The 14,715-nt window shown below is 45.7% G+C and overlaps 1 protein-coding gene across 3 annotated transcripts in view; it reads left to right on the top strand.

The window, feature by feature from the left end:
- The window catches only part of ANO10 (anoctamin 10), a 119,744-nt gene that overhangs the window by 85,014 nt on the left and 20,015 nt on the right, over positions 1-14,715 (top strand). For all 3 annotated transcript variants that reach the window (XM_079795079.1, XM_079795078.1, XM_079795077.1), the window contains exon 12: positions 4,000-4,116. In XM_079795079.1, the coding sequence (XP_079651205.1) occupies positions 4,000-4,116 (117 nt within the window). The remainder of the gene's footprint in view (positions 1-3,999; positions 4,117-14,715) is intronic.

Here is a 14,715-nt window from a genome sequence, read left to right as displayed (position 1 = left end):
CTTGAACTCCATTAACCATTTCTTATTGATTGGCATTTGGCATGCAATTCGTCTGGTAATCATCAGAGGATGCTTTTCTGAGGGAGTTTCTTTTATTCAGTGGTGGCTGGCTCTGAATGGGAAGAGGTACCACTGTAGAAATCAAATTAGCTTTTCAGAATTTCAAGAATTCAACTCTAATTTGCATTTTCTATTTCAGAAGAGAGGGTTGGGGACACGCTGCTATAAACACAGCTGCTACTGTCGATCACGTCATGAGTTTTCTAGTTTTTGTAGAATAAAATGGCCCTGCTCACCCTCTGTGCACCCGGCACAAGATCCTGAGGGCTGGCAGCCCTGCAGTGACCAAAGGTGAGGGACGTGCTGCTGGCAGAGTAGGTGGTGCCTACCGCTGGCGCTGGGAGGCGTTCCACTGCTGAGTGCTCATCTCCTCTTCCTTCCTCTCCTAACTAAGGCACCCTATAGTCACTACTTGAAGCACATTGTTTGGAGTGCCAACTTCTTTGTATGTATTAGTTTTAAAATTCTGCCCATTTGCCCTAGCCGGTTTGGCTCAGTGGATAGAGCGTTGGCCCGAGAACTGAAGGGTCCCAGGTTCGATACAGGTCAAGGGCACGTACCTCGGTTGCACGCTCAATCCCTGGCTCTGGTTGGGGCACATTTGTTTCTCTCACATCGATGTTTCTCTCTCTCTGTCTCTCCCACTCCCTTCCACTCTTTCTAAAAATCAATGGAAAAATATCCTCACGTGAGGATTAACAAAAAAGGAAATAAAGATAAAATCTATTAAAAAAAATAAAATAAAATTCTGCCCATCCCTCCCACATTCCCTCCACCCCCCGCAAATGTTTTTTCTCTCCTTTACTTTGTTTAGGATATAATTATGTGAGTTTTACTTTAAAAGAAGATGGTTGGTGAAGAATCACAGTCGTGGCCCAGAAATTGTCTTCTCTTTTCATAGACAGACTATGAAAAGCCCACCAACTATTCATTTTGGGTATGTTTTTCTCCAAATCTGCACAGATTCGTATTTCATCTTAGGTTTTCTTTTATTTATGAAAACAAGCTGAAACGCTTTTTATCATTTTTTTCCCTCAGTTCAGTTAGCATAGTTTTTAGCCTTAAAACAGATTTGCTGTACGGAAAATATAAACAAGATTTTAAAAATTAAACTTTTGAAACTTGGTGGGTGTCTTAAACTATCCTTTCCTGACCACGGAGACATTGTTGGCTCATTTCTGCCTCTTTTCACCCCAAGCTGCAATGGTGTCCTCCCCACCCCATTCATTCCCAGGCATCCGAGGTGGTCAGGGTGGGGGCAGGGCAGAGAGAAAGCGTTTACTAGCACCAGCTCATAAATTAACTAACAGGTGTCTGTGAACGGGGATGCTCCTCAGTCCTCCCAGGGGTGTTTTCACTTTTTACAAAATGATGTGTTTAAACCAAACAAACCTGTAAGATTGGCGGAACTTCTGGGTGTGTAGCCAAGTCAGGGTGTAGGGAGGGCATCATTGCGGCAGAAGATTTGGGAGGTAAGGATGTGGGGGAAGAAGGCCACATCTGAGCAACGTGGCCCTTTATACACACTCTCCATGCATTTGCAGAATGCGTGAATAAAAACCAATTGCCGGACTCTGAGTCACCAGTTGTCTGGTTTGGGTCTGCACTGGGCATATGGACAGTTGTGACCAGGTGGGCGGGTTAGGAGCCGGACAGGTGTCACTCATTGGTGAAGTGGGGGATCCCTGGGTTCTTTTTCATGTAAGTGTTTTTCCCATGAAAAGTCACACATGTCCACTAAATACCCAAGATAAAGAGATCACCCATAGCACCACCATCCAAAGAAACCCGCTGGGACGAGCTGACACATGTTACAAGCACCTTACAGCCGAGGGAAGACCACAGCGGGGTCTTTCTTCTCACTAATTCCCACCGAGAGTCCGAGGGAGAGAAAACGGGGTCAGATTTGTTAGGAGAGAGGAAGGAGGCCAGGGCCTGGGTCATGACGGGGCTCTGACAACTTTAGGACACGCCATTTCTCAAAAATATGGAAGATGTCTTTTGTTTATTTCCACTGCAGAGGTTAAGTGAAATCATATCACAGTATTCTAGTGGAATGAAATCATGGCACAGTGTAGCTTTTTCTGAATTATTCATTTGTTCTTTGTAGATTATATTCAAGTTCCTGTTAATTCAGTTCACTTAGTTCAGAATCAGAACACAGGCTGCACCTGATCCGGGCTGGGTTATCCACTTGTTTTGCCTCGATGGACACCCAATCAGTGTCCTCGAGTATCTTCTCTGGGCGTGGCCGTCCCGTTTCTGTGCAGCCTGCCCATCCCTGGTCCTCCGCATTTCTTGTTGGTACCCGGCAATGCCTGGCCTGCCTTGGGGTTCTGCCAATTTTCGTGTCTTTGGGTTGAATTATTGCTTGTTTTGGTATGATGCTGACTTCCTTCATCACTTCATGCGTCTCCCAGGAGATATCCACATGTTATTTATCCTTCGTCCTTCTTTTGAAAATGTGACAGTAAAAAACTCATTTAATTTTTCAGCTGTCTTTTTGTTGTTGTTGTTGTCAGTAATTCAATGCAACATTTCTTAGAGGCTGTCTCATCTCCTTCACTGATATTTCTCAATGTCTTTTATGTCTTACCTTTAAAATTATTTCACAGCCTTTCATATTTAATAACTCATGCTATCATCAAAGAGGCAACTTTATTTTCTGACCGTTCAGATTTCTGTGGGTGTTGATCCTGGGCCACAAAATGCGGTTGGAATTGGAGACCCATGTGGGCGTTGAGGTTGTGCATCTAACAGGCTTACCATTGGAAGCAGTCCTGGTGGCTTATTTCTGTCCCGGAGAGCAAGAAGCAGAATTATAAACTTCCCATTGTTGTTGTAGAGGGAACAACCTCTTTATGATGTTGAGGTTGAAGAGAAATCACATTAGCCACGCTGTAAGGTTCCCATGTTATAATGGACTAGAGGCCCCATGCACGAAATTCATGCACTGGGGGGTTGGGGGGTGGGGGAGGGTCCCTCAACCCGGCCTGTGCCCTCTCGCAGTCCAGGACCCCTCGCTCCTTACCACCCGCCTGCTTGCTGCTCCTTACCTCTTGGCTCACTGCTCCTTAGCACTGCCACGGAGGCGGGAGAGGCTCCTGCCACTGCCGCTGCACTAGCCAGCTGTGAGCCCGGCTCCTGGCTGAGCAGTGCTCCCCCTGTGGGAGCACACTGACCACCAGGGGACAGATCCTGTGTTGAGCGTCTGCCCCTTGGTGGTCAGTGCGCGTCATAGCGACCAGTTGTTCCGCCGGTCCTTTCGCAGTTCGGTTGATTTGCATATTAGGCTTTTATTATATAGGATACACTCTGCACATCATAAAGGATGCTCTCTGCGTTTCTGTGTACCTGCCTGGCAGTATTTGAAGTCAGCAATGTAATCTAGTGTATCACTATCAGTCACTTCGTCAATATTTATTGGTTATTATTTCATGAAAGAAATACACAAGACTATTGAGGATGCAGAGGATTCGGGGCACCTGCTGCTTCAGACACATGCACATCTCCTGTGGCTCGGCCTGAGGCACAGCACAAGGAGGATGTTGCTGGGTAAAGAACAAAGTGACTGCGAATGTCGTATGCTAAGGTGCATTGGCTATTAAGACCCAGAAAGAGAAAAACATTGTGTGGAAGACTGTCCAGAATAATCTTTGTTTTTTCCTATAAAACGGTGAGGGCAGCTTATGGTATCAAGTTAAGGGAATAACTGATTTGAAAAGAATAGAGCAAAGCAGTCAGTAATGATTGAAGGGGCCACCGTGGGTGGACTAACTGTAACTCATGGGCCTGGTTGATCTTTGATGCACTGCAGGCCAGTAATTAGAAACTGCCCAAGATTAATGAGCAGGGTTGCAGGCTGCTTAGCTACTACTCTGTTTCCTTGCCCATGCGGTCGAATGTGGCACATCAACGTGTACTCTTTCTTGTTTTCAGCACGCTCTCCTGGCTTTGAAGTTTATACTTGCCTTTGCCATCCATGATAAACCACAGCACATCCAGCTGAAACTGGCCAGATTGGAATTTGAGTCTTTGGAGGCGCTGAAGCAGCAGGTAAGGGCAGCTGTCCTGAAAATGAACGTGTTTCTCTGGCAAAGGCCGGGAGACGCAATCCAGAGTGCTGGCTCTCAGCATGTCCTCCGGCCTCGACCTGACCAGTTTAATAAACACAGAAGACTCCCGTTTAAGAGGGCTTCGCAAAACCCACATCCTAGGAATGTGAGCCACAGCAGGTTAATGAACTAAATAAACTAAGCAAAAACAAAAATACTCAAGCAATGTTAAATAAAGTATAGAGCTGGCATTCAGCAAACAGCAGAGGTTTCCAAGAATCACCCTGGGGCGCTCCTCACAGTTTCTAAGTCTGCCTCCTACAGGAACATGAAGTAGGACGAAGGGAGTAAATAGAATCCTGAGTATCTTGCGGAGTGAGGGAGAACAAGAAAGTGTGGGCAGAAACAGCAAAAATGCCAAAAAGAGGAAACCTCTTCGATTTCCACATTCTACTAGAGACCAAAGAAAAGAGAGAGAGAGAGAGAGAGAATACATACCATGCTGGAACTTACCAGTTCTCCCTCACAGCAAGGGTTTGAATAATTCCTTCACTTCCTTAATGCCATTCACATACTTCCTCCTCTTTCCTTCTTTTTTTATAAACATTCATATGCTTTTATTTTTTAAGAAAAAAAAATTAAACATCAGATGGAATCTTTAGAGTGAAATTTATTTTCCCATTATATGTATTTTAGACATAAAGCTTGAGGCCATGAATCAGGTGGGGAAACCAAGATGCCATAGGAAGCAGGTGGAACTTGCTTGTAAATTCCTCAGGAAACCTCCGTAAGGCTGAGTGAGCGAGACCAAGACAAGGACAGGCCTGCCGGCTGCTAACTTGGCACCCCACTCCGAATTGAAAGCATTTGTTCCACTCTCACTTAAAGGACAGGCTGAGACCGCAGGGGCGCGGGGCAGAGGAGTAGATGGACGGGAGGGGTGGGCAGAGCACAGCCCCGCCACACCGTGACGCGCCTTCGCTCCTTCGTCTTTGCGAGGAGCCTGTGGGCACAGACAGCTGCAGGGGCCCGGTGCTCAGACCCTCAGCTTACACGTGTCCTCCTTCCTGAGACAGCATTGCCCCAGGGTGCCCATGAGTCCTGGCTCCTCCCGCTGTCCACCCATCTCTCCTTGCACAGGTGTCTTCCGCCCACTTTGCAGAAGGAACCATCTTGAACCCTATCACGTGCCTTGTCCCCAGGGTGAAAATCTCCCAGGTGACAGAGCCTTTCAAAACCGAGGTGGCGCAGCACCCCAACCTCCCACCCACCAAACCAAATCGTCTCCTTAAGAGATGCATTTTTAAACTTCATCCAGAAACCTATGTCTAATAATTGTTTATTAAAATGTATATTATATTTATACTAGAGGCCCAGTGCACGAGATTCGTGCACTGTGGGGGGGCGTCCCTCAGCCTGGCCTGCGCCCTCTCACAGTCCGGGACCCCTTGGGGGATATCTGCCTGCTGGCTTAGGCCCGATCCCCCCCTCCCCCACAGGGCTCTCGCAGTCCCGGACCCTCACTCCTTACTGCCCGCCTACAGTGGAGGCAGGATAGGCTCTTGCCACTGCTGCTACGCTTGCCAGCCGTGAGCCTGGCTTCTGACTGAGTGGCGCTCCCCCTGTGGGAGCGTACTGACCACCAGGGAGCAGCTCCTGAGTTGAGTGTCTGCCCCCTGGTGGTCAGTGCGCATCATAGCGACCAGTCGTTCTGCCGTTCGGTCGATTTGCATATTATCCTTTTCTTATATAGGATAATTTTAATCATTTATGCATCAGTAATAATTGTAATGACCAGTCAGTGCAGAAGAAAAATTTTACTTACAGTATAGGACATTTTTTTAAACTTCTAAATTTTCATTTATGAGCATATTATAATTTCAAGCAAGCAAATATATTTTGGTAAGATACATTTCTTTGGGAGAAGTGGAAAGAATGTGACTTCAAAGAGGAAAAAATGCAAGACATAAAATTGTTACTATTAATAACATATTTGTGTATCTTTAAATGTGTGATGGTGGATATCACATTAGTATAGTATTTATTAGACTTGGGCATCTTTAAAAGAGTAATCTAAAATTTTATTTATAAGTGTCATTATTTGCAGTATGCTAGAAATTACATTTTTGCAAATATTTCATTATTGATGAAAATGTTAGATGCCAACTTAAAATTGTGAGGAAAGGCAAGTAGCATCCAAAAGATTTAGGGGGTACATAAGCAAAACAATTTAAAACTGTAAGCATTGTCATTGTCCGTTGACTACATTCCTAGTGAGATGTCACGACAGGCAGGCATCTTGTGGTCAGCACACGCCCACCTTTGCCCAGGTCAAGGCCAGTGTGGCTCAGTGTTAGTAAAGCTCTCCTCTCACCAGGAGTTCACGTGCTCATGTGTTTGTCTGAAAGCAGAGGGTCTTTATTGATGTTGGATATTATTAACATGCCTCATGGTACTAACTACATTTACCTAAAAGTCCTGCTACAGAGCTGTTTTGTTTGCTCTCAGGGGGCTCACGGATATTAGTGTTTATTAAGAATCCGGCTAAATGATCTCTCTGGTCCTCTCAGCTCCTAGAGTCCCACCTCTTCAGACACGCCCTGCCTGACCGTGCAGCAAAGCCCTAATTCAGAGGCACAGTTTATTTACACTCATCTAACCAGAATCCTATCTCCTATTATTTAAAAAGAAGAAAAAGATCTAAAAGGTTGTAAGTCCCTCTGGGCCTTTTTCTCCTGTGGACATAGACGTGAGTCTCTGATTAACATCACCTTCTGACAAACACATGGTTCTGGTGCTGATTTTGCTGTGAGGGCCCCGGAGGCACAGGGATGTGGAAAAGGTTTTGACTCAGTGCACTTATCAAACGCCGTCAGACAGGACGTTCCCAGCTTGCACTAGAGGTGACTTTAAATGACAGCGTGTGCGGCTCGTGTCTCCGCTCCATCAAGTGGGCAGGAGTCAGGGTTTCCAGGACCTTGTCTGCAAACCAGGGAGAAGTGTCCCCCTGCACTGCTTCCTTGTTAAAGTGACAACCTGAGAGTACAAGGTCCAGGGTAGAAGCTGGACTGAGCTCTGTCCCGGCTGCCCGCCCCCGCCCCTTTGTGCTGGCCCACGTTCACGCTGTGCATGCTCCGAACTGCTGCGGGGGCCCACGTTCACGCTGCTGTCCGTCGGCACAGAGATTGTCATCATCTTGCCGCTGCCCAGAGGTCCCCAAAAGGCCAGACGGTCCAGGTGTGAAAGGTCACCTGCTTTGTGCTTTGCAGAAACTCAAATTAACCGGCGTGTCTTCTGTTTACCTGCGGAACTATTGGCATTTCTAGGATATAGAATTTTTCTTATTTTTCTTTAACCTGACATTTAACGGTCTGCTTTGTAAACAGGCAGAGCCTCGACCCACTGGGCTTTCCCCAGGTATCCGAGGCAGGGAGAGCGTCCGCCCCGTCCTCTGGTCAGTTGTGGGCCCCCGATCGAAAACGGAGTTGTTGAAAGCTTGCTGAAGAATAAATCTCATTAATGCCTAGCCTATCTCCAGACTCACTATTAAGTGGCCAGAAATTGACAGCAAGCTTGTCAATAGAAATTATTCCGTATGATTAGTTATTATGTTGTATTTAATTTATATTTGAATTGCTACTTTTCAACTCACTTTCCATTTTATGGACAAAATGCCATTGAGAAATTTAAGTCAGCAGAGTTCTTAAATTGGGCTGCGCAACCTGAACGTAGGACTTTAGAAAAATACGTGTGCCTAGGCCCCAGCCTCTGAAGTTCCTGATTCCCTAGATCTGAGGCGGGGCAGGCACCTACACTTACAAAACTCTTCCTTTTGTTCCCTGTCCCACCCCAACCCCCAGCAAAGACAGAGCCCAGGCGTGGTCAGGTGAGTGCCCAGAACAAGTGAGTCCTGGGCCGAATTCAGCCCCTGTGAACCAGCCCGGGAGCCTCTTTGCAGCTCGGTTTTTGTTTCATTAACTAAAGGCCGGGCTCCATGGTCTGTTGGAAGGCTCGGGCTTACCTGTCTACACCCAGCTCTTGTGTGGTTCTAGGGCAGGACCGGGAGCCCCCCTGTAGAAGTGCTCTGTGGGCCCCAGTTATTCCTCAGCTCGGGGTGGTGGGTGTGGTGAGTGCAGGGGTGAAGGAAGAGAGGTACTGAAAGCAGTTGTCTTTCCTTGTCAGATAGGAAAGTGCGGCGTTTCTGAATATATAGGCAAAGTAGATGTGCTTAAGGAGAGAGGCAGACTGGGCGAAATAAAACTGTTTGCTTTGCAAAGGGCATTTTCAAATGATCGAGTTTCAGCGGGCGAGACCTTTACAAAGACTCCTAGACAGTAAATATCATCCTGGGGATGCCCTTTTATTTCTTTTCAAATTGATTTATTCAACGCTCAGTAATTAAAAAATTTTTTTAATCTTTATTGTTGAGAGATTACAAATGTCCCCCTTTTTTCTCCTCCATTGCCCCCTCCACCTGGTTCCTGCCTCACCCAGGCCTTATATGTGTAATCTAAAGCTCAGTAATTTTAAGATTCAATTAAAAAGAGACTCCTTTCTATTTTTAATTGAATCTTAAAATTACTGAACTTTAGGAGTCATGGGATGGGGTGGCCTGGAGCACAAGGACACACATCCTGGGTTCAGTCACCACAGAACTGGCCTCCGGGCAGCCAGCCCTCCCGAGAGGGAGCCGCACCCACAGAAGCAGAGCTGGGTCCAAATGGAGCCTCTGAGGACGATCACAGCCTAGGAAACCAGTTGGAAGAACAAGATAAGGGCTTTCGGAGGACACCACATGCTAATTATAGCCTCGGTGACCTCAGATCAGATGTGGGACCCCGGACAGGGCCGGCCACGTGCCAGCCTGCATTAGGTAATGCCTTTGTTCTCCAGGTTCAGTGCATTTAAGCCAACTCCAGCAGTTCCCACAGCCTCTGAACCTGTCCCTCCCTGCACCTGTGCTCTGAGTGATGTGGACAAATCAGCATTTTTAGTGGAAAGTTGAAAGTTTCACACATAGAATGAGGGTGTGAAGTATTTGACGGTTGAACATGTATCACATGTTGGTCTGTCAGCGTGTCCTTAGGGTGAAATGCTGCATCCAGGGAAAGACCTGGCTTCTGAGAACCCCGGGGCAGGCGGTACGGAGCCTCAGTCCTTGGGGAGGAGGTGGTCTGTTCCCTAGGACCTCGAGGGAAAGGTAAACCAAGTTTGGTGTTTCGGGAGTTCAGGGGGCCCTCTGAGCTGGTCTGTCACCTCTTCCTGTGTCAGGTGGTTTGTCTCACCACCCTGTGCAGCTTCAGGGTGAGCGACTTGACCTTTCTGTGTCTTAGTTTCCCCAACACTGAAATGAACCCAAGGAAAACGATGCCCACATGTAAGGTGGATAAGGCTGAAGGGAAACAGTGTGACTAGGACACAGTGGGAAGGAGGGGATTGGGGGGGGGGGGACAGGAGGGGAGATGAGGACGGTGATGGTGATGGTGATGGTGATGGTGATGGTGATGGTGATGGTGATGGTGATGGTGATGTGATGGAAGGGGAGGACCACCTCACACTTGGGCGCCCTGCATCATTGGGTAAACCAGAAAGGAATGCTGGGATAAAATGGTACCATAAGACCAGATTAGATGACGAGTCACAATTCCACCTCTGTGGAAGCCCCACCTGTTCTCCTGACCTGAGCACAGCTGTGCAGTAAAAATAACAGAGGGTAGTAACAGCTGGCATGGGTGGGCACGTGAGCCAGGCACTGTTCCAAGCCTTCTGCATGAGCCAGGGCTCCTCAGAACAGATCTTGGGGTATGATTTATCTCCAGTGCACAAATGCTAGCTTTCCTCAAAGGTGATTCATGCTGTAACACAGACTGGCTCCCGGCGCCTCTTCAGCCCCCTCTCCTGTCACTTCTTCCTCTTCCGGTTGGGCCCAGCAGGGTTGCACTGCTCATGGGTTCCCCAGCACCCCTGCTACCTCGGGACTCTGCCGTCAGCTTCACAGACCCACCCACCTCCAGGGGGAGCCTCCCTTTGTTGTGTGACCAAGGACTTGTTGCCCATTTCTGTGCATTCACCTCACTGCCCCCGGCCAGGTGATGGCTTACCCCTGTGCCCCCTCACCCAGCACAGGACCTGATGCCCCGTAGACTCTGAATAAATCTCCACTTAACCAAACTGAATTTGTTGATGCATACCTAGTTGAGAAGCTAATATATTAAGCAAATGACAAATGATGTCCTTGGACAAAAAAAGAGAAATCTTAAAATAGGTACTTGGGCAAAAATGGGAACAGTTAGGTCACGTGCCTTTCTGGGGTCCCTGGGGAGGAGGATGCATTCTGAGGAACTGTATGTGAGCACTTTGTAAGGACCCCATACCCAGCCTTGGTAAAGCTCAAACCCTATTTTATTTTTACAAAGATCAACTGTGTTTGACATTGGTAACAAAGGTGGCTCCCAAAAGACTATAAAATAACCCCAAACCAAGCCAGATAGAATTCTGAAAATGTTTTTTTTTCGCACAAATTCAGACTCTGGAACAACCCTATCCTTAACCGTTGATAGGTAGACTTTTCCCAGCATTCTCTGTTGTCACCAGAGATAAAAGTCTTCCAAGTGCACGGGGGCATCCAGACGTTAAAATGAGCTGCTTCAGTCGAGCTCTAGAAAGCCTCCGACCACTCTGTCTTCACCAGTGAATGTCTATATAAGTCACTTCTTATCTTATTCCCCTGGTTTTCTAAGAAAAATTGAAAATGTGTGTATCTTAATTATTCTCCCCGATGTAAGAAACACGGCCAAATCAGGTTTGTTTTTACTTATGGAAATTACTGAGTGGGCCATGAAACAGGATAACATTGAGCATCTTCCTGGTCTCCCTACGAATGCGGGTCAGGAGCAGTGTTGGCAGAGGGCTGGCGGCCCCGATCCACTCCCCACAGACGGGCCCGGGCGGGCTGTGCTGGAGAGGGGACACCTGAGCTTCAGGCCAGTGCACAGATGTCATTAAAATGTGTCTGTGTTTGTAAAGGAAACACTCGCTCTGTAATAAATTCTAGAGATTTCAGAATGCTTAAAACTATATATTGAAAAGGAAAAGATATATTTTGGTAAGATGTTAAAAAGTTCTAAGAGTCCCAATCTCAGATTCTGTTCCAGATTAATAATTCCATTGTCTTGAGGGCCAACAGGTGTGAGAGTAGGTCTTCCTTTTCCAGGTAAATGCCTGTTGTTTTTACCAGATGTTCTAGGATATTAAGACTATATTGCTGATTTCATCAGGGTCAAAGACATTTGTCTGTGACCACCAGACTAGCAGCTTTATATTTGTTGAATGAATGAGTCAGTAATTAAGTGAACATTACTAGGTATAAGCCCCATTCTTTTTTGCCCTTTTCTATTACTAAATTCTAGCCCTTTGACTTTGAAATTATCTTCTGAGTGTTAATTTGGGATTCAGGAACTCATTATTGAGTGCTTACCATGCCAGGAAACCACTTTATTTTTAACTTTTGTTTTTAATTACTAGTATATTGCTAAAATAGAAAATATTTTATTTAAAGTAATAAACAGTATTATTTTCCATTGATTTCCAATGCTACAGAACCTTAGACATGATTGGATATTATATCATGCAATGAATGTAAACCTAAGAGATTGGGATGAAAATATACTGATCGATAGGCTAATAAATTTAGACTTTCAACTACAGCCCTAAGTGATTTGCCTCTGTCTCATAAGACTAGAATGCAGAAGACAAGAAATGTTTGGATTTAGGAAGTTTTTTAAATACTACCTAACTAAAGGAAAATGATCACTTTGCATTAATAATGGCTCTAAGAACACAAATAGTGAATCATACTGAATTCATATGTAAGACAAAATTAAAATACAGATATTAAAATTCAGCAACAAATATTAATTGAGTACAATCTATGATTAAAGCCAAAAATGTAAATTATGAGAAATTCCCTGCATTATCTATTTGTCAAATGTTAGAGTTGGAAAATGGCTTGACCCTGTGCCAAGCCCTGATTTGACAGATGAAGGAACGGGTCATTCACCGTGGTTGTCTGCTGCAGAGATGGTCCCGGAGTCCCTGCCTCCTTGTGGAGTGGCACACAGTAGGTTCTCAAACAGTGAGCTTACCTTCTCTCTCAAATCCCTTTGAAATGGAGTCACCCTGAAAGGGTTTTAACTGTGCTGATGGTTGGGCACCTGAAGTGGATGTTTGAACAACTTGTCTTGCGATCCCTTACATCAGCTACATGGACTCACCTCCCAGCGGGATGGGTGAGTTGGATTCAGAGAATGGGTGTGGATTATTCTGCTCCTGTAGTTCCCCAGGACAGTGGTCGGCAAACTCATTAGTCAACAGAGCCAAATATCAACAGTACAACGATTGACATTTCTTTCGAGAGCCGAAAACCGACTTCTGCACATGGGCCACGAAGTTTCAATCCCACTGTACATGCGTACCCATACATGGTATTTTGTGGAAGAGCCACACTCAAGGGGCCAAAGAGCCGCATGTGGCTCGCGAGCCGCAGTTTGCCAACCACTGCCCCAGGAGAACCAGGAAATTAGTTGGTCTTGGATTTTGGACATCTCGTGCTTCCTGTGATGCCCTTGCTGATGCCTTTTATCTGTGGGATAAAATGATGTGAACAGGTGAAGAAAGCAAGCGGTGGGGGCCAAAGAGCAGAATACCAGACCTACTATACGCCATTGGGTCCCGAAATTCAATTCAAAAGTACATCATCTTCTCTTTCCTTTTTCCTTTCAAAAGTCTATTTCATGTCATATTCTCCTATCCTAAAGTGTGGCTGGGAGGAAACGAATTTTTCCCTCATGAATTTTTGAGCTTTTATTTATTTTTTACGTGTGGCTGTCCATTTAGAGTCTATAAGGCGGTTACTATCTGCCAGGAAACTGTTATCAGGGTTCTAACTTTAAATTCTTGATCCCCACCCCCTTAAAAAAAATTTTTGGAAAAAATCCCTTACTTGTTATTTGGAAAAGAAATGCATCTCAAGATTGTCTTCACTTCTCTGTTCAAGTAGCTTCAAGCAGTGTTTGTGTGGGCAGATCTGCAGGCTGTTTTGTTGGAGTTGTCTTGAAAAAAAAAGATCGGCATATTTTTAATTTGCGCGTCTGGTTTTAGTCACAGGCATGGGGAAGATGATCTGCCAAATGTCTGGGGGACACAGCTCCACCCCCTCTCCTTGCACATGTGCTAGATGCTGTTTTGATTGGAGGCAGAACAAATCCAGATTGCCTTTTTTGACTCCTTGGACTAATGGGTTCCCTTATTTTTAATGTATGTTGTAGAAAACCATTTCCAAACACATCAATCTGGGTTATTTACATTTTGTTCAGGATAGCTGCGCACAAATCATTTCTGTGAAAACGGCGTGTGATTAAACAATTACAATTGGAGAAACTCACGAAGGGATTGTCACTTTTCTTCACAGTCTGTACCAAAACATTGGCCTGAGATGAAGCATTTTGGTTCTCTGAGGATATGTAATGTGCCCAGAGCAGGAAGGGGGGTTTGCATGCCTTGGGGGTTAAGAGAATAGCTTTTGGAATCAGGTATATGTCTCAGGAATCCCAGCTTCACCGTTCCTTAGTAACGCTGGGCAAATTACCAAACCTCTCTGGGCCTCAGTTTCTTGCTCTGTAAAGTGGGCACAATGACAGGAACACTGCACAGGGCGAGCAAGTAGAGTCAGGCCCAGGCTGGCCGCTCTGAGTCAGTAGCTTTCCCATCATTCTCTACAAGAGCAGATGGGTATAAAAACAGAGTGCAACCAAGAACATCTTAACCATTAGGAGATAAAATTATATTTTCTCCTTGGAAGTGGCTGGTTTTCATGCTCTATCCTTTGAGATCTTGCAGAAGAGAAGTAACTGCCTACTCTGATACTTGACCTGCTTTCTGGCCATGAGCACTCTCACATCCCTCCTTTAAAGTAGTTGCTGTCCAACTATATTTTAACCAAAACTAAGTCATCTTGAAATGCTAATCAACCAAAACTAATTTGGATTTCAAATGCATTTCTGGGAATGAAGAGCAGGGTCAGGTGGCTGGGCAGTGGCCTTCCTTCAGAAGTTACAATGAGGCTCTTGTGGATGGTTCTCCTTGGGCTCATGCTTAAAAGGATAAGTCTTTGCTCTTTCGGGGACAGAATTCACTGAGTAGTGGATTTGAATAAATTAGAGCATGATTTTCTAATAGGAATAATGCTATGTGTCTGGCCAGTGTGGCTCAGTGGTTGAGCATCAACCCATGAACCGGGAGGTCATGGTTTGATTCCTGGTCAGGGCACATGCCCAGGTTGCAGGCTCAATCCCCAGTGTGGGGTGTGCAGGAGGCAGCCGATCAATTATTCTCTATTATCATTGATGTTTCTATCTCTCTCTCCCTCTCCCTTCCTCTCTGAAATCAATAAAAATATATTTTAAAGAAGACTGATGCCATGAGTTCAACATGCTAGAACTGAGCATCTGTTCTACAGGATCTTCGTGTGTATGGCAGCCACCCTTTCCCTTCGTTTGCCCCTCCTCTCTCTACTCTCCATCTTCAGCTCTTCTTTTTTTCT

The sequence above is a fragment of the Cnephaeus nilssonii genome, assembly GCF_951640355.1.
Source record: "Cnephaeus nilssonii genome assembly, chromosome: 17".
Lineage (NCBI taxonomy): Eukaryota > Metazoa > Chordata > Mammalia > Chiroptera > Vespertilionidae > Cnephaeus > Cnephaeus nilssonii.
This window is presented reverse-complemented; position numbering and strand designations above follow the sequence as displayed.